General features: G+C 41.2%; 2 protein-coding genes across 9 annotated transcripts in view; both read right to left on the minus strand.

Moving 5' to 3' along the window:
- The window catches only part of igsf21b (immunoglobin superfamily, member 21b), a 44,872-nt gene extending 30,310 nt beyond the window's left edge, over positions 1-14,562 (minus strand). For 2 of the 7 annotated variants that reach the window (XM_076878238.1, XM_076878235.1), the window contains exons 1-2: positions 14,406-14,501; positions 4,064-4,153 (exon numbers count right to left, since the gene is read on the minus strand). Coding sequence is in view for 2 of the 7 variants with exons in the window: in XM_004570931.3 (XP_004570988.3) it covers positions 14,406-14,466 (61 nt within the window). In the remaining 5 variants the exon portion in view is untranslated. Of the gene's footprint in view, positions 1-4,063; positions 4,154-14,405 lie in introns of all 7 variants that reach the window. The other 5 variants (XM_076878237.1, XM_076878234.1, XM_012924574.2 and 2 more) reach the window with 4 other exon arrangements.
- Positions 14,563-23,241: 8,679 nt separating this feature from the next.
- The window catches only part of arhgef10lb (Rho guanine nucleotide exchange factor (GEF) 10-like b), a 39,337-nt gene continuing 36,224 nt past the window's right edge, over positions 23,242-26,354 (minus strand). For both annotated transcript variants that reach the window (XM_014410376.3, XM_076878422.1), the window contains 3 exons: positions 26,074-26,245; positions 25,102-25,218; positions 23,242-24,376 (listed from right to left, as the gene is read on the minus strand). In XM_014410376.3, the coding sequence (XP_014265862.2) occupies positions 23,790-24,376; positions 25,102-25,218; positions 26,074-26,245 (876 nt within the window). In that variant the 3' untranslated portion in view covers positions 23,242-23,789. The remainder of the gene's footprint in view (positions 24,377-25,101; positions 25,219-26,073; positions 26,246-26,354) is intronic.

Genomic DNA, 26,354 nt, shown 5'->3' on the forward strand with positions numbered 1-26,354 from the left:
CCTCCTTGAAAGGCTTAAACATTGGGTTGGTGTATCTGGTACTGCCTTGGAGTGGTTCTCCTCATATCTACATTAGAGATGGCACGATACCACTTTTTTATGTCCGATACCGATATCATAAATTTGGATAGCTGCCGATACCGATATGAATCCGATACAGTGTTTTTTTTAAATCAATAACACTGTTTTTTTTTTATATCTTGCTGCATTTTGTATAAGTTCATAGTCAAGTTTAAATAAACAACAACACTAAAGCTATTCTGTTATACCTGTATGTAAAAAATACACTGCACCCAAAATAGTTCATAGTTCAGCAATACTGATCAATCTAATAAACTTAAACCTGCACCATCCTCCCTATTCTGGTATTTTAAAGAGTACTTAGCAGAAATATTAAACAACCTAACTAATAGCAAGCAAAAAAAAAAAATAGGGAACCACCCACCCTCCACCTCATGATTCTTAATCGACGTAATCAACTTTAATTTGATGCAGGTTGGAAAAAAAATGCACAGAAATAAATTATTTTTCAAGAATAATTAAATACATTCAACATCTTTCTTCAACAGAACTGTAGACTGCACAGATGGTATCTTCCCAAAGGAAAAAGTACTATAGTTTACTAGGGTATATTAGACTTAATAGTTACTATATACAGTAATGGACTTCTATATATTTTATGTCAGATTAAAACTTTGGGTGTAAGATTCAGATAATTATTTATTAAAAGCTAGACATTTTAAATGAGAATAAGAAAGAAAAGTATGTCTTTGTGCCCCCCTTTTCCCTGTTAATGCCCTATCCTCCCCCCTGGCTAAACTTTGCTAGATCCGCCCCTGCACAGTTACCAGCCGTTAGCTGCGTAGAAAAGGATCCTGGTGTAGAAAGTAATATTAAATAAATTCTAACAACAGCTTATCGAGGTTAAACGTGCTGCTGTTATTCAGCCACTGGTTTCCTCTTTCTGGTGCAAAGTGGGCCAAAAACAAACAAGAGAGACGGACTCGCAACAGAAAAGCCGATCAGCTGATCATTGATCAGTTTCATGATTGAAGAAGCAGCAGGAAAGGGAGGGGGAGAGAAGAGGCAGTTGCTCCATATATCGGTTGTTAAACTTAACGATGGAATGCTTTACAAACATTCAGAGATGAACTTACACACTTGCTTTACTTCTCTCGGGGATCACTTCCTCGGAGATGAAATGCTGGTTTGGTAGCGAGGCTATAAATACACACAGCCGCTCTATCACATGATGCATACTGCTCCGACGTGCTACGGTTATGAGCCGAGTTACACCGTGTCGCAAGTTTTGTGAGGTGCTTTTTTGATATTTAATGGATCTGATTACATTTTTTATTTCTCTCCGATATCCGATCCAGTAATTTACGTCAGTATCAGACCGATACCGATACGTAATATCGGATCGGTCCATCTCTAATCTACATAACCAATCTTTTTCTGTGGTGGTCTCTGATTTTAGGTCATCCTCTACCTCCCTTACTTGTGGTGTCCCTCAGGGTTCGGTTTTGGGGCCTTTATTGTTCTTAATATATCTTCTCCCCCTCCAGCATATAATGGGCTCTTTTAGGACATTTCTTATCACTGTTATGCTGATGATATTCAGTTGTACATTTCTTTTAAGCTCCAGGATTTATCTAAGCTTCAGCTTCTAAATGACTGCTTAGATTCCATCAAACGTTGGATGGCTGCAAATTTCCTCCAACTCAACGATGGGAAAACTGAAGGCCTCATATATGCTCCGGACAGATTTGTATCCCAGATAGTGAAAACCCTTGGTCCTCTTTCTGTGTATGTTAAATCCTCTATCAGGTGTCACTTTTAGGTGTCACTTTTGACGTAACTCTCACATTGGATGGGCATGTGAAATCTCTGGTTCGGTCTTGTTTTTATCATTTAAGAAATGTGGCTAAGTTCAGCCCTATTTTATCTCGCCCTAAACTGGAGATTGTCAGGGTCCTGGGTCTGAGCGACCCAGGATCCCTGGGCAGTCATGGACTAATGATATTATATGTATTTTTGGTGTTGCTGCTGCTCTTTTCCATGCTTGTAGGTGTGTGTGTGTGTGTGTGTGTGTGTGTGTGTGTGTGTGTGTATGGGTGCAGGTGTGTATGTACACTGGTTTACAGGTGCCTTCAGGCCTGGTGGGTGTGGCCCTGCTAGGGGACTGGCCACACCCGAAGCTACACAGCTGCCGCTGATCAGGGCTCGTCAGGGGAGTTACTTAGGAGAGTCTTGGAGCTCCCACTGACGTGGGATCATTCCTTGAGATTTCATGTTAGTCTTCTGCTTAGTTAAGTCTGTGAGTGTATGCTTACTGGAATTAAGTGTCTTGATGGCTGCCTCTGTTATTTTCCCCTCAGGAGGAACATCGGAGGGCAGCAGGCACAGGGTGTGTGTGGACACACGAGAGTGGAGAACATGACACGGGAGAGCACGGGGATTTACTGTTATTGTTTCCACACACTGTAAATAAACGCACTGTTTATACACAGAGCACCGCGCCTGAGTCCTCCTTCCCCACATCCCCACAGTCTGCCATGCCAAACCGTGACAGAGATAGCTATACTTGCATTTATTTCCTCACGCTTGGACTATTGCAACTCTTTGTTTATGTGTCTAAGCAAAGGTTCTCTGGATTGTCTGCAGGTTGTGCTAAATGCTGCAGCTAGGCTGTTGACAAAATTCTCCAGGTATTCACATGTGACACCATTGCTATTTCAGCTACACTGGCTTCCTGTTGAATTTAGAGTACATTTTAAGATCCTGGTCTTGACATTTAGAGCCTTGCATAGGCTGGAACCATCCTACATCTCCGACCTGCTACAGCCCTATGTCCCCAGCAGGTCCCTGAGGTCATCTGATCGGGGCTTACTTGCTATAAAACAGACTAAGATGAGAACAAAGGGTGACAGAGCTTTTGCCACTGTGACTCCAAGATTGTGGAACTCTCTCCCTCATACATTAAAAATTGTGGACTCGGTAGTTGTTTTTAAAAAAACAACTCAAAACTCACCTTTTTAAAACTGTTTTTGGTTAATTTTTTGCCTGTTTTATTTTGTCTGTTTTACCCTTTTATTATTTGTTATCTTATGTGCAGCACTTTGTGATTCTGTCTAGAAAAGTGCTATATAAATAAAATTGTATTTATTTATTTATATACAAAAGTTCATTACATGACAGCACCAGATCAAGTGTGTGACCATTTCCATGAGTTGGATCACTCACCCACTGAGTGAAAATAAGAGTTGATAAGGTTCCTTTACTAGTGGTCCAGTCTCAGAAAAAACATATATGTTAAAATAATCAACAATTAAAACATGATCATAACCTAGCACAAGTAAGTCAAAAGAATTAACACAAAAATCCTTAACCCATTTCAGTGGACCATACACCACAGTGTAGACAATTGAAGGAGTTCAGTTCCAGAAGCTGCACTTTAAAGCTGGGGTAGAAAACGGGTAACAGTTGTCGACAGTGAATTTTGGATTTAAATACAGAAGCTAGCCCTCTACCTTTACCAGTGGTCCGGGGAGAGCTGAGAAATGAACATTGGGGGGGAAGAAATTCCAAGCAAGAACTCCTTTGTGGGTGGCTGTAGCTCAGGTGGCAGCGCAGGTCATCCACTAATCAGAAGGTCGGTGGTTCGATCCCTCCTGGCTGCATGCCAAATATCCCTGGGCAAGATACTAACCCCATGTTTGCCTACTGGTGGTGGTCAGAGGGCCTGGTGGCACCAGTGTCCAGCAGCCTCGCCTCTGTCAGTGTGCCCCAGGGCAGCTGTGGCTACAATGTAGCTTGCCATTGCCAGTGTGTGAATGGGTGAATGACTGAATGTAGTGTAAAGCGCTTTGGGGTCCTTAGGGACTAGAAAAGCGCTATACAAATGCAGGCCATTTACCATTTCACCAGGTTGAAGCCAAGTTTCTGTTGGCCCAAGTTGCGCCAACAGAAACTTTCTGCCAAGTTGGGCCAACAAATGCTTTCATAAATCACGGCCAGTGTATAACAGCGCTATCCAAAACATGATCAAACTGGTGCTAACCGAAGTGCATCTCAGAAGGCGAAGGTGTCTATAATTTGGGCCACTTCTGTAGGACGACAACCACTGCCACTGGAGGCTTCGCTGGCAGGTCTGAAGGAACAGGAAGACAAAAAGGATTTATCCAGCGATGACATCTGGATACTTACATGACTCATCTTTTTTAGTGCTTCCAAGGAGGAAAAGTGAATGGTAGGCAGCATAGTCAATCAAGTATGTCCGCCAGTAGTGGAGGAAGGCTTCCTGGCTGATTTCTCAGATCAAATGTTGGCAGTTTAACTGGCTAAAAGCTCAAAGTGTTTGGCTTTCATAGATGAGTGGAGCAGAGCCATCAGGGCAATATGAAAAAAGAAAAATAACAACATCCTGCAGATAGAACCCAGCTTGCTGTGCACACTGACGCCATCTTTATTGAAAAGACATTTCGGGGAGTGTTATTGCAGAATATTAATAATGAATTTAGCCAAAAATAATTAGCCACAAAGGATTTGCCTGTTTCCCTCGATGCTCACTTAAGTGTTTATTTAAATGAGCGCACCTTAAAGCAGATAACATGTAAGCTAGGGAGGAAATGGCTCATTAATTTGGAACATCATTCTTTACCCTGGCTGGAAAATAGTTTGCTGCCCACCGTAAAGCTAAAACAGAAGAAAACTGAAGAAAATAAGAACAACCCTAGGTTTCTCTTCAGCACTGTAGCCAGGCTGACAAAAAGTCAGAGCTCTGTTGACCCAACTATTCCTTTAACGTTAACTAGCAATCAGTTAATCAATTTCTTCACAAATGAAATTTTAACCATTACAGAAAAAATTACTCATAATCATCTCACAGACATAACATTATCTACAGATACTTTAAGTACCAGTGATATTCATTTAGAATCTTTCTCTGCAGCTGAGTTAACTTCAACAATTACTTCCTCCAAACTATCAACGTGTCTTTTAGACCCCATTCCTACAAAACTGCTCAAAGAAGTCCTGCCATTAATTAATGCTTGTTACAGCCCTAGCAGGGCCTCCTCTTGAAATTGCCCTTGTGTGGGTGTGGTGTTCTCTCTTTGCCTCCTCCTCTCTTGCTCCTCCCACCCCTCTCTCTTGCTTTCAATCTGCCCTCTCTCCAGGACGCACCTGCTGTTCATTGGCCTCGTTTGGCATCTGGACCCAGTCAGCAATCCCCTCTCTGAGGTTATATATGCTGGGGAAGAATTGTATGATGTGGGGTGGTGTTTCTGTGGCTCTACAATGTGTTTTGGGTGATAGAAAGGTCCCACTGCGAGATTGTCCGGGCTGTGATGTGGAAGCAGTGGGGAGAGTAGCTGCTTAAGTGAGTATTGTGGCTTGTGGGCCACAACAGCAGCAGCAGTAGAGCTTACTGCTGCTAGTGACAGGATGAGCCTTTGGGCCCTTGGAAGGGTCAAATGATCATCATATGACCCTAGAACTGAAGAAGCTTCTCGGATGAGACGTGAAACATCTTCAAGCAACTTAAAGAAGTCCAGATGTTTTTCTTTCCAGGCTCCTTAGACTTGAAATTGATTAGAAATCTCAGTCTACAGTTAATACAATGCAAAATACTACATAATGTACAGTATACAGGTCAATGGATGTTCAGTATGGGTTTTATGTCTTCTAAGGACTGCTCACACTGTCAAGGGAAAACACCTTGCAGTTTTGTCCAAGCTCTTGGGTTCTGTCCACCTGTTCAGAGGTTCTGGTGCTGGATATGTGAAGACTTATCAAAGTGTTTGAAATGTAACATTCCAGTCTCCACTTCAGTTTGCTTGTTGGTCGACTTAGATGATGTCACTACAGAGATGAATACAGCCCACAAGGCTCTCACTGCCCTATGCTTGCCAAGAAGACCGTCCTCATGAACTGGAAAAATTAAAATAATGATAATTCTAACCAATATAGAGACCGTCTGATAGATCATATTAATCTACCAGTAGCCATGCTGCTCCTAGGTGGGTCTGGGGCAGGCTTATGGACTTGGAGTTCTGGGGGTGCTCTGCCTCTAGGCTGGGGTTCTGGTTGGGCCTGGGTCCTGATTAGTGTGTCGACAGGATTGTGAGTGGGTGCATGCACGGGGGCCCTGCCTAGGGGCAGGAGGCCTCTAGTGCATCAGTGGAACTGGGGGGAGCTATTTAGCTGGCAAGAGGTTGTTACCATCCTTTGCATGTGGTCTCTGCTCGTAAAGATGTGGAGGGCAGGGGATCTGACAGACGTGGAGGATAAACTCAACCTGGGTGTCTATTGTCTTATGTAGTCTGGGAGTTGACTAATTGTTGGGCTGGCTGTTTCTCCTCTGCGGTGGGCTTGGATTGAGTGGCAGCGGAGCCTGCGGGCTTGTCGCAGCTGCCCTCTGTGGCTTCTGCACTGTGGCTACTGGGTAACCTCCCAGCTCTTTTCTAGGTGGGTGGTGCGATTCCTCCTTGTGCTCTCATGTTCTGGGGATCATATATATTTATATCGATCTATCTGCCATGCCTGCTTCATGTCCTGGGGGGAGGGCTTTGGCCCCCCACTGTTAGACACTTACATGGAGAAACCTAATGAATAAAAGCGCGCTCACAACACAGATGTGCACAAAGGTGTGCAAACAGGTACTCAGAGACACAGTATCTTGGTTGGCTGCTACATCTAAGCATATCATGCACTATTAATACTGTATGCTGCTCAGTAACACTGAATATTTATTATTTACTGTTGCTTATGCTTATGTTGGTTCTTGCTGTGGTTTCCTTACTGTGTTGTTTTCTTTTCAGCAGGTGATCAAGCAGATTTTCAGTCTATTGTTTCTCCTCTATTTTTTTTCCTCTCCTTCTGTTAACTCCCTTCCCAGCTTCTCTTTCCGTTTTCTTTCTCTTTCCCTGTTGCTGTGCCTCCCACAGGCTGCTTCTGCTGAAGGTTTGTTCCCTGTAAGAGTTCTCCCACTGTCCCTCGTCTGATTGATTTGTTCTTGTTTTCTCTGTTTTGTCTGTATTATTGTAGGGTTTTTAATTTACAATATAAAGCACATTGAGGAAATCACTGTAGTGATTTAGCACTGCATAATATAATAAATAATAATAGTATTTACTTGAATTTAACATTCAGTTCAATTCGAGGGCAGCTTGAATTGAACTGAAGACCACTCATCATGTCCTCTGCCATTACAGTGAGGCTCACCTTCATGAGGCTGATCTGTGCTGCATGATGTCATCCTGCCTCAGATTATTTTTCCCCATGTTTTCTCTTTTAATCCTCCCTGCAGCTTTTTATCCACAGAGCCAGCCATTTGCCAAACTCTGTCTCCCCCAACACACACACACACACACACACACACACACACACACACACACACACACACACACACACACACGCAATGTGGCAAAGAGATTAACACATAAAAGAATAATAATACTGAAATGTCAAAAAAAAAAAAACCCTAAACAAAACAGACAACAAAAAAGCCAGAGAGAACATATTTTGTAATGAGATTAATGTTAGTCAAATGAGATATAGAGAAGTGATATGATTCTTCCCTGTCAGGACAGTGTGTGTGAATTGTAAAACTAAGGCTACGTTCACACTGCAGGCGAAAGCGCATCAAATCCGATTTTTTTTTTTGACCCTATGCGACCCATATCTGATCATGCTATGACAGTGTGAACGGCGCAAATCCGATATTTTCAAATCCGATCTGGGTCACTTTCGTATGTGGTACTGAATCCGATACATATCCGATGTTTTAGAAAGCGACTGCTGTTTGAACGGTCAAGTTGCATTAAATCCGTCTTTTACGTCACCGACACAAGACTGAAGCCAATTATCAGCGCCGGAGAAGCACCCGATACGACATCGCGAACGCTTCCTGACCATCCAGCGTAGATGTCAGTGAAACTGTTGGGAAGACAACGTAAACATTTTATTTGTACTGTTTAATCTGCAGATTCTGACAGAAATCTACAGCTATCCTTTGAAGCACCGCTCCTCTCTTAAACAGCAATAAGGATCATTATTAGGTTATTTACATTATTATGTAAATAACAAAACAACTTAAAGCAAAAATTGGGAAACGTGAAGTCCGAAGTCTTTATATTAAGGGCCATCAGTCAAACAATACTGTTGCTCTGGGTCTAAACAGAGAGCGTTGTGTGTGACATCTTCTTTTGCGCATGCGGGCCGCTTTGAGCGTTCACACTAGAGCACGTTTGCTGTCGCATTTTATTTGTAGTGTGAACGAGCAGTAAAAAAAATCGGATTTGATCAAAAAATCGGAATTGAGCATTAAGACCTGCAGTGTGAACGTAGCCTTAGTTCATGACATAGACATAGACCATGTCTTGTGTTTGCTGGGGGATAAAGTTAGGACAAGCCCCTCTATTCTCCCATTATAGGATGCAAGACAGTCTGCCCTCCTGTCAGAAAATAGACTCCAACATCCAAACACATGAACACCAAACTGAAAAAACACAACTACAAATCTGCAATTCATGTTGCTTCTCTAGACATTAGGAATGGTGAACTTTAATGAGACAAAACAAAAGCTGCTTTAAAATGGAAAATAATGAGACTCACCTCACATTAATGCCCTTCTTTGCTCACAGAGCTCAGATCTTTATTTAAAACCACCACGTCTGTTATCTAGCTGCTTAACCTGAGCCCAAAATCCTCACAAAAAGAGAACTGGTGTATGAAATATCTTTCATCTTCTCGAATAGCTGTTCAGTTCCTTCCAGAGCAAATACCATGGCCATATCACTGTGATGGACACATTTAATTATTTCTGTGTTCCTTTATTTGGAAATGTACCTTGTAAGCCATTTTACCTCCATTAATAACCAATGAAATTTTACTGGTTGAAGATTTTAATTGGGACTGGTTGTCTTCTGTCTTGCAGTTTCATTCTAAGTATCATTCATTTAATATCATACAACACTGATTTACAAACCTCATTATCCAATCTTTTATTCACAATGGAACATAGAAAACCTGTCAAAGGTTTAAAGTGTGATAGTGTATCATTTTAAGAAAAATTGTTGTTGTTGTAGTAATAGTAATAGTTGTAGTTTGATTTGATGGCAATAACTCATCACAAAAAAGCTGGGAGAGGGCAAGAAAGGCTGGAAATGTAACACCTGGAGGAACATTTTGCAACTAATTGGGTTGACTGTCAAAAGATCAGTAACATGATTAGGTATAAAAAAGAGTGCATTGGAAAGGAAGCGCTTTTAAAAAGTAAAGATGAGCAGAGGTGCACCAATCTGCAAAGAACTATTTCTACAAATTGTGGAACAATTTCACAGTAATGTTTTAGAACACCCTGAATTGGATAAGCAGAAGAAAATAGATTGATATTCCTAAATATAAAATTGTGACGACTTTTATCAGAAAGTATCATCAAAAAATTCCAAGAATCTGGAAAAGGACAAGACTGAAAATGAATATCGGATACTGGTGAACCCGTGAGGGGTAGCCATCTGCTGCAACAGGTTGGTATCAGTCCTTGATTGATACTTGACTGATAGATTGTGACACGGTGGCCTTCTCTCTCACAATTTTGTCCATTCTTGTCCTCACAGTCAGAAATTTTGAAAAGTGCACCATGACTAAGTGAATATGTGTTGAATATGTATTTAATTTCTTTTACAGTTTTTCTCCATTGGTTTGGCTCATTTCTTGAAACAGAAATTACATTCTCAAAACTCTAAGATCATTTGGCAAAACACTCTTACAGTTTAGCACAACACTATAGCTCACCTGCAAAAGCTCATATCTCTTCCAAAACTGTTCACTCAGGCTTCAATCTAAATCCCTTTCGCATTTAAACAGTCAGTGTCTCCAAAATGGCAAAGATCCTTCTCAATAGCTTTGGCTCATTTCTCGACACAGATCGGACATTCTCATCATTCTTGGTGCTTTTGTCAAAAATAAACCTGGATGGTTGATCACAACAACATGGTCCACCTGCAAAAGCTCATATCTCTCCTAAAACAGTTCCCTCATGTGTCAAAACTACATTTCTTTCTAATCTGAATAGTCAGTGCCCCCAAAATATATCGTCCCTTTGGCATTGTGTGAGTGCTGCCATACAAAATGTTTAGATGTTTTGTCACTATGGCAGAGGACCAACAATATACAACAGAAAAGAGTAGCTTCCAAGGTTTGACATCACAGATTGCACTCACACTACCAAGGAAATTATAACCATTTTTTATTCACACGCAAAGAAAGTTTCATACATATGTAAAAAAACCTGGGACATCCACTGTGACCCGGTGGCCAATAATATTACGGCCACATCTTCGGCCCTTGGCCAGGTTGAAGCCAGCTTCATCCACGAACACCAGGATGTGAGGGATCTCATGTCCTTCCAATGACATTATTCTCTAAAATAGAGTAAAGAACATAAACTCAGTCATACAGAAGAGTCATATACTACAGTTAGACAATGACATGTTCTCCCCCACAGGTTCAATATACTACAGGCCACTACTCCAGTGGTTCTAAACTAGTGATAGGCCTATGTGGAAGTACTGCAGGGGTATTTGATAGAAAGGGGAGTGGGAAATACTGATGACTTACTGAGATGTTACAGTAAAACCTACAGTATTAGATAGATTTGATTGGGAGACAATAAAATAAGGATTATAATGAGAATCGTATCATACAGTAAACTGCAGTTTTCTGTTGAAATTGTTGAAGTCAGATGAAGCAAATACTGATTCTGAAATCAGGTAAAGGAGGTATTGAAACCAAATAAGTGAACTACTGCTTACTGTGATTACGGGTAAGGTTATAATGAGAGACAACCAGTAACTGACTTACATTTATATACTGGTAGCGCAGCTCCTTCACTCTGTCAGAGTTCCTCTCAAATGGTACCCTGTAGATTTGTTTCATTGTCATCTGATGCTTCTTCAAAACCCGGTCTATTGTGGAGATGCTTAATGTGTTTATATTCTGGAATATATGATTGTCCTGAAGGATGGCATCACGGATCTGTCTCAATGTGATGGCATTATTTGCGGCCTCTTCCCCTTATTCCTCCACCACGCATTCTCAGTCCTCCTCTTCTTCTTCTTCTTCCTCCTCTTCCTTGAGGAAGAACTTCCTCTTGTCCGTTTGCTTGGCCTTGTCTATCCTTGTTCAGAGATCAGACTGGCTCTGGTCAAGCTCTATATATCCGTGTTTGGCAGCACACAATCATGGAACACACCTGTGTGTGACACTACCCCTTCGTTAGTCTAGTTTCACCTGACTGTCAACGACTGTCATCAATTTATCAAATATTCAAAGAAATTCATATATGGTATTCATGGTATTATGTTCTTGACCAATTTTGACAATTGAACAGACAGTTGTGCATGCGAGTACTTATACAATGAAATCATGCTGACATGTTTTGGAGAGAATGATCATTAGACTGAGAATCAACTAATCAGTTTAGATCTACAAGATCTATTCATTTGGAAAATGTGCTAAATGTGGGCTAACTGTATAACTGTAGGCTACGTGTACTTAATCATTTGCAAAGATGCACTGAGACAATTGAGACATGTACTAAGGTATTTGCCATTTGATAAAATGAATGAGAAATGCCATTCTGTTATGAACATTTGCCAAGAGGTTTGGAGGTTTGTCCATGTTATTTTGAGAATGTAATTTCTGTTTCAAGAAATGAGCCAAACCAATGGAGAAAAACTGTAACACATCTCCATCTCTTATCAGGTTTTTACTTCTTGCTGTTGAAATAACAGGTAATAAGTGTAAGTAGTAGCTATTAAAATGGGCTCTCTCCTGGCCTCATTGAAGGGCATGAGGTCTACTTATATATTTTTTTATTCTTATAAATATAGCATATAATTTGGTTAAATGTAAGGGATTAATAGTGGTGGTGGACATGTAGTGTCCTGGAATACAGCTTGATGTCATTTATGCAGAGTAGGTGAATAAGGTTTACTCCAGTCCATATTAGGCATCTGTAGCCAGTCTTGTCAATGATCTCACTGAGGCGGTTCAAGCCTATGCAGAACAGCAGTGGGAACAGAGCATCTCCTTGGTAGATCCCACATTTGATGGTGACTTGTGCTGTGCTGTTGTATGCCACATCCGCACTGAATTCCTGATTAAGGAATCAGTTGTAGAGCCTTAATCAGGACCATCTTGTACAGTTCTACGCATTCTAGTATCCATGTGTGAGGCATTGAGTCATGAGGCTTTCTTGTAGTCAATCCAGGCAGTGCACAGGTTGGTCAGTCTGGTCTTACAGTATCAAGTGACTGCTCTGTCTGCAGGTAGTTGGTGATTTGCTCCTCCAGTGTTTCTGCCCATTCCTTTCTGGGTCCCGCTCAGATATTGAGCCATGTGCTAGTTCATGTTAGTTGCTATGATGGAGCTTCCATGTGGTGCTGAGGTAGGTTATTGGCTGGTAGTTTGATGGGGCTGATCCTTGCTGAGGATCTTTGGGGATCAGGACTGTCTGGCCTTACTTTTATCAAAAAATGTTTTGATAAAAGTAAAAAAAACATTTGGTGCCTAAGTCTCAAAATGGTAATGTCAGGGATGAAGTGATTGACTGATTTTGTGTGTTTTGACATGTGTGTTTTAGTATTTTTAGCAACTGTTTTGAGAACTGCGTTAGGAATAATTATAATTTCAATCTGCTGTAAGAATTATGCCAAATTGAAAAACTAATCACAAAAGTCTTTCACAGAAGAACATTTTAAACCCCTCCTGCATCGCACAGTTGCCCTAATAGTCCACTCAAAATCCTGAACTGAAAATTAACTGGAGCAAGTAAAGTGGGTTAATGTAGATTTATGAGTTAAACTGCAGTTTAAATGAGATAAAGCGATGAGCAGGACCCGTCCAAAGCCTATGATGTAATGACAGCATCTAAATTGTTTCTATTAAACTATGAATTAGAAATCAAATATTCCTTTGCATTTTATTTTATGTTATTCATGTTTCATAATTTCTTTAAATGTAAGTTTCAAATTGCATGAATGAATTCTTTCCTTTTTCTTCTCATATGGAATTGTCATGTGTAATTCCCATTGCACCTCCATGATGTTGTCTTTGGGCTCCACATCACGTTAGTGAAGGAGCTCGTTCTCCCGGAGAAAATAATTCATGAACCAAAATCTAGACGGACATTTTGAAGATCATAGATCGCAAATCTCTGACTTCTGCTTTGGGATTAGCATTCATGCACTCTGTGGTTTGAGCAGCCGCTAACATTTAATCATTTTAAAGTACAGATTACCTTGAGCAATATGGGTCATGGTTAGACAATGGGCTTTTTTATCCCTAAGGGCAAAAATCTCTGAGCAGGATTAAGTAACTTACTAAAGGACAGCTTTCCTACTCTGAAGCTTTAACAAAAGGCTTAATAAACATCCAAATTTCCTTTCATAAAAATGGATTTCAACAAGATCCATGAGAAAGACTGCAGCTGCTGAATTTGTAACATTAAATCTATGTTTACATAATCCTCACATAGCTGCAAATTTTAAAAAGCTGATAAAGTTTTTGAGGTTTTTAAACATTTAATAGCTTCCAGACAACCTCTGGTTTCCAGTCAATTCACCTCAGCCAAAATACAAAAAAATAGATATAACATATAACTTATGATATGCAAAGTCATCTGTGTACACAGTCCAAAGTAAGGCTGGGCTGACCATTGGCATGTTGTCCTAAAGTTCTCATGAAGATCATTTCACAATACAGAAAACATCATTATTTGCATGGAGATTTTTAGTAATTTGTTCAAGGAGTACTATGACGCTTGATGACTAAGGTCGATGTCAACAGTCTTGACATCGACCTTAGACAGCCATGCCCTGTGACCCAGCCCTGTCCGTGACTCTAAATAGGATAAGCAGAATAAAATAGATGGATTTCTAAGGATTTGGAAGAAAATAAATACTTTAATTAAGCAAATTATTAATTGCAGAGTTAACACAAAACAATTGTCATGTAGTGATGTGTCCTGTCAAACTACTGTTCCAAATGTGTAAAAATACTGGCATGATGGCATGATCCTTTCACTATGCGCGCACACACACACACACACACACACACACACACACACACACACACACACACACACACACACTCTTACTCTCTTGAGTATCAGTATAAAAAGTGCATTGTTCTCTCTCAGGTGATTAACTTCATCACAAGTAAGTTTATGTGAAACCATCATGTTCCCTGAAACAAATGATTTAAAAAACACATAACTGCTACTACTACCTATAACTACTCTTAGAAACTGACTTTTTTGACTACTGAAAAGACCACACAAAGGCAAAATCAATAATATCAACAAGGAATCACAAAGCACACCCCTATGTACTTACCTGTTGTAAGACTGAAAATGTGAAGCAGAAGGAGGAGGCAGAGGACAAGAGAAGCAGTCATCCTGCTGGGTGCTGCTGCTCACAGCTGAGGATGCTCCATCTGTTATAAGAGCGGAGGATGACAGCAGCATTTCATCTCCCATACTTCACTCTGAGGCAGCTTTGCTCAGCAGCTCGGGTTTAAACTCGGAGGATTACAGCATCTCTCTCTCTCTCTCTTGTTTTTGTTTCTACACCTCACTCTCAGTGCATCTCCATGTCTGCTTCCCTGTTTTGTCTGCCAGAATATTTAACATTCTGTCCTATTTTCTGTTTCCTTGTTCAAGTTGAACAAGCTCTCTCTCTGCTGTGGCTTAATGTATGCTGCTTATCACAATCCAGCATTTGTTTTTGTTTTTTTCTCTGGATAGGTTTATGTGAAAAAGCACAAAAATGTGCTAAAAGAAATCCCATGTAATTAAGCTTTCGTGTGTTTCATGTGATGCCAATTAAAACATTAAAACATGTATATATTTTATATTATTTCTCATGGAGGGTTTTTGGCGGGGCAAAAAATATACAAGCAGTATATTAATACTACGTGTGATTTATGCAGTATGTGTGTGGTTGGCTACTAAAAATAGTTCATGGTTGACTGTTCCAACAGCCTAAAGGTTTAGTATCATACAGGGATGCTCGGGAGAGAGAGCTACTCTGGCTGTGGGATGTATAAAATGTAGAAAGCATTTTCTGTGTTTTAGCATTATATGTTACTCAAATTTCTCTGATTATCATCCACTACCAGTCAAACATTTCAGAACATCCCAGTTTTTCCAGGTATTTATTGAAAATTATGCAGTTTAATGTCTCATAAAATTAACAGCAATGTTTTCATCCTAGATTGGGTGAACAAAAACAATGGCAACTGTGTAAAGTTTTTCTGTTATGCCTGTTTCATTCATTTTTAAAGCCAGATAACTTTGGGAGAGTTGCCGTCCCATCTCCATCATCATCAGCTTTCCTTGGGCTATTAACAATTTTTAAAAACTCTGTTTTTACATCACATTCAGTTCAATTGAATTCAGTTTTATTTATCTAGCGCTAAATAACAACAACAGTCACCTCAAGGCGCTTTATATTGTAAGGTAGACCCTACAATAATAATGTTGGTTGATGTGGTTAGCAAGATGAAACACATCTGTTACAATGACTAAAACTTGTTTACTTGCTAACGTTAGCTGTGTTGCCACACAAAGCGCAGTTCTTAGCTGAACTAAGACCAGTGATTTATCCACAATATATATATATGTGGAAATCACCTGAAGAAAAGCTGCCGGTCGCTTAGCTTCACCAGCTTCAGTCACTGTTAAAACCCTTGTTTTGTCCTTGGGTCATTTTTGTCTTCTAAAGAAATCTTTTTTTCTATCAAAAATGTGTTTATTTTCATCAAATGGTCTGAAAATAACAAAAGTTATTCAGTACTATGCTATGTATGATTGGAAGAAGTTTTAAGTAATCTGATTTATTTATGGGGTTTTTTATTGGATTTTATAACACCTGTTGTCCTCGGGGCCAAAAATGTCCCCAAAGTACAAAGTGTTGCAAAGGGACATATTTTCACACCATACTTCTTTCAAACATCTTTGATCTTGGATCACTGATGTGTGGGGTCAAGCAAAGGTCATAACCATAACAACAACAACAACAACAGGCAGCACAATGAGGAGGCAGGTGCTCTACATCCAGTTCAATTGTATTTATACAGCGCCAAATCACAACAACAGTTGCATCACGGTGCTTCATATTGCAAGGTAGACCCTACAATAATACATACACAGAAAGTATGCTCACAAGCCTCCATTGCACTGGAGGACTTTGCACTTGGAGAGGACTCTGTCCATTCCAACACAACATCCCAAGTAAACCGGGGAACTTTGAGATAAAAACGTGGGCAGTATGTGATGCCAGGTCCAGCTGTACATGGAACATGCTAGTGTATGATGGCAAACCATCTGGCCTGCAGTCAGGGCATGCAAGTTGTCCCTAACATTGCAGAAGGTTTCCAAAAGAAAACAATCACCAGTAACAATTTGTTTACTGTATATGACCCTTGGCCTGCAACTGCAGAAAAGAAGGCTGTCCATGATGGGACCAGGGCCCAATTTCAGGAAGCCGGTTTAGTGCAAACTCTGAGTAAGTATACCCTGAGTTAACGAAAACTCTGGGTTTTCGGTTTCACAAAGCGAGTTTAGATTAATTCTGAGTGAGTTACTATGACGACACACTCCGTGAAGCTAACCTGCCCCCTAGCAGGTTTACTTCAACTAACCCTGACCTTCTCCGCCTCTTTGTCAGAAACCTGACTGTAGGAAGTGTCAGACATGGCGTGCCCCTTCCTTGAAGAGCCAGTAGATGTTGAAGCCCAAATTCTCCGCAGAGCTCTCCGCCGGGAGAGAGTGATTAGAGCGCGTTTGGACATTTTATCATTTCCTGATGATTTTCTGTGTGAACGTTACCGTTTTTCAGCACAATCTATAATTTATTTGAATAACATCCTCAGGCCTAATATTGCTCATGTGACACGTCGCGGACATTCTCTCAGTTCTGTACATATTATTTGTATTGCACTTCGGTTTTTTGCAAACGGGAGCTTTCTGTATAATATTGGTGACGCTGAGCACGTTTCCAAGGCTACCGTCTGTCGGGCAGTCAGGAATGTTACAGTTGCACTGAAACGTCTCCTGCACTCGTTTGTGGTGTTCCCCGGTCATAGACCCACAAGATTTATCAAAGAGGGATGCCACAAAATTGCAGGTAGCAGGATGAACGAAACTTAATTCATGATGTGCTGATATTTGAACTACTACTTAAATTTTACATTTATTCTCACGGTTCCCAGGCGTGATTGGCTGTACAGATGGCACTCACATTCCAATCATTGCTCCTTCAGTAAATGAAGGAGACTATGTGAACAGGAAGTCTTTCCACAGCATTAATGTACAGGTACATAGTTCCCTGTAGCATTTCAAACTAACAAATTATTTCATTATAGTAATGGATGCTAATTTGTGTTCTCTGCACTGTGAAGATCATATGTGATGCTGCCAACATTATCACAAATGTGGAAGCCAAGTGGCCAGGCTCTGTGAGTGGTGGTGGTGGAGGACCCCACCTGTTTTTCGGGCCTCCGCTTTTTTTTCTGTTGGCTATAACGGGTCACATTTGAGCATACAGAGTAAGCAAATATGTACTTGTAATGTGCTCAGATAATTTCAATAAGTGCTTACAGAGGGGAAATTAATGTAGCCTCTAACTGCAATTGATTTACATCGCACAAACAGACCAAGCACTATGGCTCATAATACAATTACACCTTACCTGTTTGGACTATATTTTTATATTTCATTTTTACTTGCTGCCAGGAACGTTTGGGGCCTGTTGGGTTGCACCTGCGCTCACATCACATCACAAAATCAAATGTATAACATAACAAATAAAATAAAATATAATAAAAAAAACGTGTTAAATGGGTGGAAATCCCTAGATCAATGTTTAAATTAACACTCACGCATTGACTCTGTCGGCTATGTTTTGCCATTCATGCACCCTTTCTTTTGCAGCTGAGGCTGTGTTACTTTTTTTCCGCGGAATTTGCATGTTATCGGCATATGCTGCCATCAGAATTTCGGCCTCAAGTGCTGTAAAATACATTGACCGCGCCTTCTTTCCCTCCGTCTCCATGGTGACTCGCTTAATCTGTGCTCCACTAATCAGGGCTTTATGTATCCTCGTGCGCGTGTTTAACTTGGGGTTAAAGCAACTCCGCGTTGATTGAACTAATTGTTATCAGCCTTTCTGAAACCGAATATTCCGAGTTGGACAGTTCGGGGTTACTCAACCCTGAGTATCGTTTTTCACTCTGAGTTTTCTAAACCGGCTTCCTGAAATAGGGCCCAGTACAGAGGAATAAACCTGAGCTTCCTCCTGCACTTGTGTGAAATATGGACACGGCTTTGTCCTCATGAAAGTTTGCCTTCACTCAGACCCATGCCCTGGTGTCCTACCATGCCAAAATATAGAAAAATGTCAGGTAATGAGTTGGAATAAAGATGAATAAAACCTTGAAACACAGAGATGAATGATATTTTATACTTATTGCTTTATAAATATTCAAACCAGACGGGGTCATTTTTGAGCCCAAAGGACAACAGATGTGAGTATTTGCTGCCACTACTTGAAGTAGTTTAAAAACCGCTTCCTAAATTAACTTTGACATATACCCGTCTGTGATCATCTGTTAAAGCAACCAACTCTGGTTGTGAAACGATAATCACAAATCCCTCAGACTTCATTCAAAATGTGGGTGTTTGATGGAGAGTTGCGGTTAGTGAGAGTTTGGAGGTTTATGAGAGTGAGGAGAGAAAGACAGGAGAGAATGAAGCCAGCTACGAAGAGGAGGATGTCCTCCCCTGTGTGGGAACATTTGATCTTATTCCTCCCAACAAGGTATGTAAATTTCTACAGAAGATGTATTTTCATGATACTGATGGTGCAATACAATTTATGTTAAGCTGTCTTTACTTTTGTACAAGGTGAAGTGTTTGCTATGTGCCAGGGAGCTGGGATATAACAACAACACCTCATCCATGCTTAGGCACTACAGAGATTTGCATGAGAATAAGGGGGACACCGATTGTGGAGCAAGACCAGGTGAGCCATCAAATGCCATGATAATATAGCATGCCGTAATGTTACTAAATGATATAACAATATTATACAACTGTAATAAGTTACGTGTGTGATATTTATATTTGTGCTTTATCTTTATTGTCTTTCCTCAGGAGAACAATCTCAAATAGATGAAGACCTGGTCAGCATGGTGATTGAGGACTCCCAGCCATTTAGCATTGTGGAGGACAAAGGATTTAAAAGATTTGTTAAATCATTAAATCCTAGCTATGTTCTCCCCACTAAAAAGGCAATAAAAGCAGTGAAAATTTAGTTTTTACTGAATAAAATGTGAACAGGCTGGACTGAGGCCTCAGTCTGTAGCTGTCCATACCTCAACATTACAAAAGCACAACCACTGTCCACACCTCACCTCACAGTAAATGATCATTTCCATTTTAAGCATTTCCAAATAATCATTTTCCATACTGCCAATATAAATATACACAGTATACTGCCACCACTACAATATACATGTTTTACACACTCCTTTTGTTGTTGACATTTACAGGCTGTGTGCAAAATGCCACACTCTTCAAATTCATGCCAACTAATATTTTTACGTCCAGTAGGTGTCCTACTAGAGCAAATGAAGCTTCAAGACGCTTTGCGCTGGGGTGAACCAATTGGATGAAAAGCTTCAGTGCTTCATGAAGCTTCATCTGCCCATCACTACTGACCTGGCCCTCTCCCCTTGAACATCTGAGTTCTTCTGCTTAAATACTCCAAACGATATCCTCCTCTGGACTATTCCATTCAATAGGTAAGATAAACATTACCATTCTAATAAACGTATGATGCTACTCTTTATTAGCAATAAAACACTCAAAGGTGTAGTCAATACATGTTACATCAATACATATCTCTCTAACAAACACAATCCTAAAATCGGCTTTATTCAATTACACCAATTCTCCCCCTCTTCACCTGGTCTCTTCCTGTGACATCCAAACCAAAAAAGAAGCTATAAATACAGGAAGTGAGGCATCACTTCCTCCTTTTGCTCCTGGAACACAGGTAAGTCAGGTGAGTTCAAACCAAGTAAACTAGACAAATTAACAGTTGAATTAAATAAAATGTTAACTTAGCAAACTTGTCAATGTTGATTTAAGCCAAGATGCTATATTATATAATCTGTAAAAGTACAAAACATAAACAAAACCGGGATAGTAAATGTTTGCAAACTACAGAATTAAAATAAGGTATGGCTAAATCAAAACACAAACGTTAACTAAGAATAGCAAACTTCAACTCTGGACAAATGGTGTTCTCACCCACTTTGTCACAGCATCCACACAACCAAGGGTACAACTCCTCCAGCTAACTGGCAAAGTCCAATCAGAGGAGATGCTTGCAGATGTGAACATAGATCTAAGATAAGATAAGATAACCTTTATTAGTCCCACACGTGGGAAATTTGTTTTGTCACAGCAGGAAGTGGACAGTGCAAAAGTTATGAATCAAAAATTAGAATACAATAAGAATAAATATAGTACACAACTGTACAGAATAGAATAAAATAAAATACTATATACAGTAGAATAAAATAGAATAAAATATACAATAAGATAAAAATAGAATACAAATGCTATATACAACTGAGTAAAAATACAACGATGCCGGAAAAGATTATTGCACTTAGTGTTATTGCACATGTGTGGATGTGTGTGTTTGATCAGTTAAAGTCTTTATTGTGGAGTGTGACAGCAGTGGGGAGGAAAGACCTGCGAAATCTCTCCGTCCCACACCGTGGGTGCCGCAGTCTCCCACTGAAGGAGCTGCTCAGTGCTGTCACAGTCTGCTGCATGGGGTGGGATATGTTGTCCAACAGGGATGACAGCTTAGCCACCATTCTCCTGTCACTCACCACCTCCACTGGGTCCAGAGGGCATCCTAGAACAGAGCTGGCCCTTCGGATCAGCCTGTTCGGTCTCTTCCTGTCCCCGGCAGAGATGCTGCCGCCCCAGCAGACCACACCATAGAAGATAGCAGAAGCCACCACAGAGTCATAGAAGGTCTTCAGGAGTGGGCCCTCCACTCCAAACGACCTGAGTCTCCGCAGCAGGTACAGCCTGCTCTGCCCTTTCCTGTAGAGGGCGTCTGAGTTATGAGTCCAGTCCAGTCTGTTGTTCAGATGAACACCAAGGTACCTGTAGCTGTCCACAGCCTCAATGTCCATACCTTGGATGGTTGCAGTGGGGGATGCTTGTGCCTGCGGAAGTCTACCACCAGCTCCTTGGTTTTACTGGCGTTGATCTGGAGGTAGTTCAGCTGGCACCAGTCCACAAAGTCTTGAGTCAGTCTTCTGTACTCCTTGTCGTCCCCATCAGTGATGAGGCCGACTATTGCAGAGTCATCAGAGAACTTCTGCAGGAAGCACTGGGTGGAGTTGTGGGAGAAGTCTGCAGTGTAGATGGTGAAGAGGAACGGAGCCAGAACCGTTCCCTGTGGGGCCCCCGTACTGTAGACGACCCTGTCCGACACACAGCCCTGAGTTCTCACATACTGTGGTCGGTCGGTGAGGTAGTCCAAAATCCAGGTAGTGAGGTGATGGTCCACTCCAGAGTTCTCCAGCTTGTCCTTCAGAACCAAGGGAAGAATAGTGTTGAAGGCACTGGAGAAATCAAAGAACATGATTCTCACAGTGCTTCCAGCGGTCTCCAGGTGAGCGAGGGAACAATGTAGGAGGTGAATGACGGCATCATCCGCTCCAATGCCAGGCTGGTAGGCAAACTGAAGTGGGTCCAGTGATGAGCTTGTTAGGCGCCGAAGCTGAGCCAGGACCAACCGCTCCAGGGTCTTCATCAGGTGGGATGTCAGAGCCACCGGCCTGTAGCTGTTGAGGTCCTTGGGGCGTGAAGTCTTTGGCACTGGTACAACACAGGAGGTTTTCCAGAGCTGTGGGACTCTTCCCAGCCTCAGGCTCAGGTTGAAGAGGCGCTCTACTCTTCATTTGGCTGAAGAAGCTAATTGAAGGCCTGGTAGCATAAATAAGTGGGCTGCTAACAGCAGGTACCTGTCTGGACTTGCCAATACAGGGCAGAAAATCCACAATCATGAAATATCCCCACAACATGGAAGCTCCACTAAAGTTGGATTTATAGTCCCGCAAATGTGTGCATGTACAGACCAGGAGGGGAAAGGGATTTTCAATCACACAAGACGCACTGTCCAAGTGGGCTGGAATAGAGCAGTGAGTAATAGTGAGTTCCCTGGGGACGGGAGCTCAAAAAATACAGCATGTAAAGCACAGATATTGTTTTTAACACCTGGTTTTACTTCAACTCTTTGTATGTTACAACTTTGTTCTTCTTTGCAGCTGGCTGACAACAGAGTTCAGTGCAATCAGACACACAATCCCTGGACAGATGATGCGGTCTCTCTGCACGACCATAAATAACGCATCACAGCAACCAAGCTAGTTACAAGTAGACACGTGAGTCAACCATTGAGCACAGCACAGAAGGACATTAGAAATAACAGTTTACAAAGCACCAGCTCCTGGTTGAGCAGTTCATGAAGATTCGAGGAACAGGCAGACCAAACTCAGCACCACCTGGATTCACTACATGAAAGCCTCTGACTCTTGTAGAACATCTTTGCTGCATATGGATTAGACATCACCAAGTTCCCATTGCGTCTAAAGGTGGTTGAAACAACAGTGGATTAAGGTCCTGTGGGACTTTCAAGTTCCGGATAGAAAAGCAGCCTCTGGCCAACCAAACAGATATAGTTGACAAGGAGCAGAAGACCACAGCTGTGAAAGACGTGGCTATGCCAGCTGACAGTAACATCAGACAGATGGAGCATTAGACATCTGAGAAGTGGCGAGACTGAAGGAACAGCTGTGGCAGATGTAGGAAGTCGTCATCCTAGTGGTAATAGAAGTATTAGGAGGTGGAACATTTCCAGCAGTGAATCTTAACAGCTCACAGTAAAGACATCACTTGATTCCATTAACTGTCTGGGTCTGTGTATTTATGTTGTATTTATGGTGTAGCTGCACACACGCGCTCTCTCTCACACACACACACACACACACACACACACACACACACACACACACACACACACACACACACACACACACACACACACACACACCATTGAAACTTTCATTGTGATGCAATTTTCTTACATTTTTTTCCTTTATTATGTAAAGATTTAGGTTTTCATTAAGTTCTTTTCATAATATGCCACTATTTTGTTTAGCCTAACACTGAGATATGTGTCCAAATCAAAACGTTTAAGGTCCAAATGCAGACACTGAGGCTTGACACTCATCTGACATACACATACAACCTGTTTCCATACAGAAATGTTCCACCAAGTATCACATTGTACAGCTTCATTTGAAACACATTGCTGATTTTAAAATTAGTATACTATATAAGCCAGGTTCTTTGGGGGATTGCTTCCTGCTGATGCCAGGTGCTGCTATCTTTGTGATATGCAACATTACTACTGCTCACTGTAGTAAATAAAGCTGTCACCTAGTATCCACTGTGATGACGGTCGTCATCTGTAGGCTTAAGTAATGTTACTTTTATTTTAACTGTCAACTGTCAAAGGTGATATGTCCTTGACTTTAGAATCAACCTTAAATGTTTAAACGTGCCTGGTCTAAGAGTAATCACACGTGACTAGAACTAGAGTAACTGAGGACAAAGAAAGCTGTCACTGGCTAAGCGTGAGAGGGAGCTGCCACACGAGCAGCGTGTTTTCACTGGAGTCTGAGCAGGTTTCTTCTGATGCTGACAGTCCTATCCTGCGGTATCCTCTTCCACCAGAGAAGATGGCTGTTGAAGTGACTTTGTTACGTTTGGCCTCTCCCTCCTTCCCCAACTCCAGTGGCCGCCCTCTCAACCAAACATCGGGGTCCTCATTTACTTCATAGATGGAACCGTCCTCCATCTGGAGATCTGGGGAGGCCCTTGGGTTCGCTTGTTCTGGCTGAGCTGTCAGCAGCTTCCCAGGAAGCTGGGAGGTGGAATGGAGGTGGTACTGCAATAGGAGATGCTTAGGTTTGTCCTGCTTCCATGGAGAAGTTTCTAAGTTCTCCCTATGGTGGCTATTTTCCAGCTTCTGCTCTCCTCTTTCTCCTTCAACATTACCTCCACCTCCTCCTCCCTCTCCATTAGCACTCTCTTTGCTAATGTTGAAGATGGAATCCCGTCGAAGCAAATCAGAGGCCAGGGTGCTGGAGGCTGACACCAGGAAATCTACAGCACCACAGTGAGCATTCAGAGATGTCATCGCTTTACCTGAGGATATAAAAGTTGTGCATCTGCTCACTTTGTCTCATTTTACCAGAGTAACACATGAAAGAAGTAAATGTGTTCCAAAAGACAAAAAAAAACTAAAACTGAACAAACATTAAGTATACAATAGAACTAAAAAGAGTGTTTTTAAATGCAACCCTGCAGAGAATCATCAACATTTCAGGACCACAGTTTTAGTGGAGTTTGAGTTAAAAGGGGAAGAAGTTTTAAAAAACTTGCACTGAGACCCACAGAGGTAGAGTGTTTCCAAAGCAAAGCATATGCACAGGACTATTTGATATATATCGCACATCAATAAACTAAAATAGAAAACTAAATAATAAAGTAAATTAATAGGGGAACAAATAGTATAAATTAGGAAGCAAATAGAATTGAAATAGTCGTTTTTTCATAGATTTATATATAAAAAAAATAATGGCTACACTTCTTTTGAGGGAATTAATGTCATTTTTTGTTAAATAGAGCATATCTCCTGTTTCTTTGTTGCTTTCAAGGTTCAGTTTCCAGTTTATTGAGTTAACTTTGTTTTGGTGAGTGCCAGAGCCTTCATGAGTACGTGTGCATTATCAGGCCATCATGCTACATGGATATATTGTATATCACAAGAGATCTTGAGATGTTCAACCAGTAATGAGCACATGCTGTGTGTACATTCAACTTCAGTCACAAAAACATCAGAGAGCAGGAGCGCTGATGCATGTTCTGACCTGTGATCTTCGGGATACCCTCAAGAGTCGGTACAGAGAAAGTGATGATGACGCCCTGGCTAGTCCCCACCCACAACATACCCTGAGAGATCAGTAAGCTGGATACACAAACGTGACCTGGAAAACAAACATTTAACCATTACATTGGTCATAGTCTAACTGTACATGTTTTATTCCTGCCCAGCCCTGACAACACTGTGTGTGTGTGTAGTCTGCCAAAATTTGAACTCGGGCTGAGCTCTGTCACTGAGCAGCTCAGTTCAATTTACAGCGTGGAGATCTTAAGGAAAAAGTGAACAGGAAGGGAAAGTTTCCAGTAAACTGTAAACGTATTGTAGTATGGGATATCACACCCCTGTGTGTCTTGGCTGAAGACATCTCTATTCATGCCTTTAAGGCAGATAACCTGTGATGTCACTATGTAACTGAATGTCTGAATGTTAGATAGACAGCATTACATATTGTTCGTAAGAATGGGAGCAAGTTGTATAGAACAGAAATGCATCATTTAATAACAACTTCTGCTAACTTCTGTTCCCTGAAGGAACAAGGTTGCCCTGCCATGCAGTTGGGTTCAATAATAATAATAACTTAGATTTGTATAGTGTCTTTCAAGAAACCCAACTTTGCTTTACACAACAGTAACTAGAGCTTAAAATAGCTATGGGTTGTGGGATTTGTTGAAGAGGCGAGTTTTGAGAAGTTTCCTGAAGGACTCCAGTGTCGTGCCATCGTGAGTCTCATATGGGAGAGAGTTCCAGAGGGTGGGGGCTGCCACACTGAAGGCTCTGTCCCCAAAGGTATTAATAAGGTTGGTGCAAGGGACAGAAAGGAGACCCATTCAACATGACATCTGAACATTCAGGCAGTGACAACAATATTCTAGAAATGCTAAACACAGGTCTAAAAGCAGCTATGCTGTATTCTTGGTATGCCCGTCTGTCTCGGTGACAGTATCGTTTTTGGCCTTGCCTGGTGACAGATAGTTGGTACGGGTGGAGATGTTGATTTCCTGCAGTTGTTGCAAGGTCTCTGTGTGGAACAGATGAATGGAGGATCCTTTGGTGAAGGCCATCCAAACACCTCCACCTGAATGGACCATATGGCTAACATGGAAGTCTGGATCTGAGTGGGCTTCGAAGCTCTGAAACACAGAGAGAAAGGGTTAATCTGTGGCTTATCTGTCAAAAAAAATATGTCAGTTGGTTTCACAAAATGTGTCATATGACTCATTTTGTGGAAAATATTTTTTT

This window comes from Maylandia zebra, linkage group LG20 (assembly GCF_041146795.1).
Source record: "Maylandia zebra isolate NMK-2024a linkage group LG20, Mzebra_GT3a, whole genome shotgun sequence".
In the NCBI taxonomy this organism is placed as follows: Eukaryota; Metazoa; Chordata; class Actinopteri; order Cichliformes; family Cichlidae; genus Maylandia; species Maylandia zebra.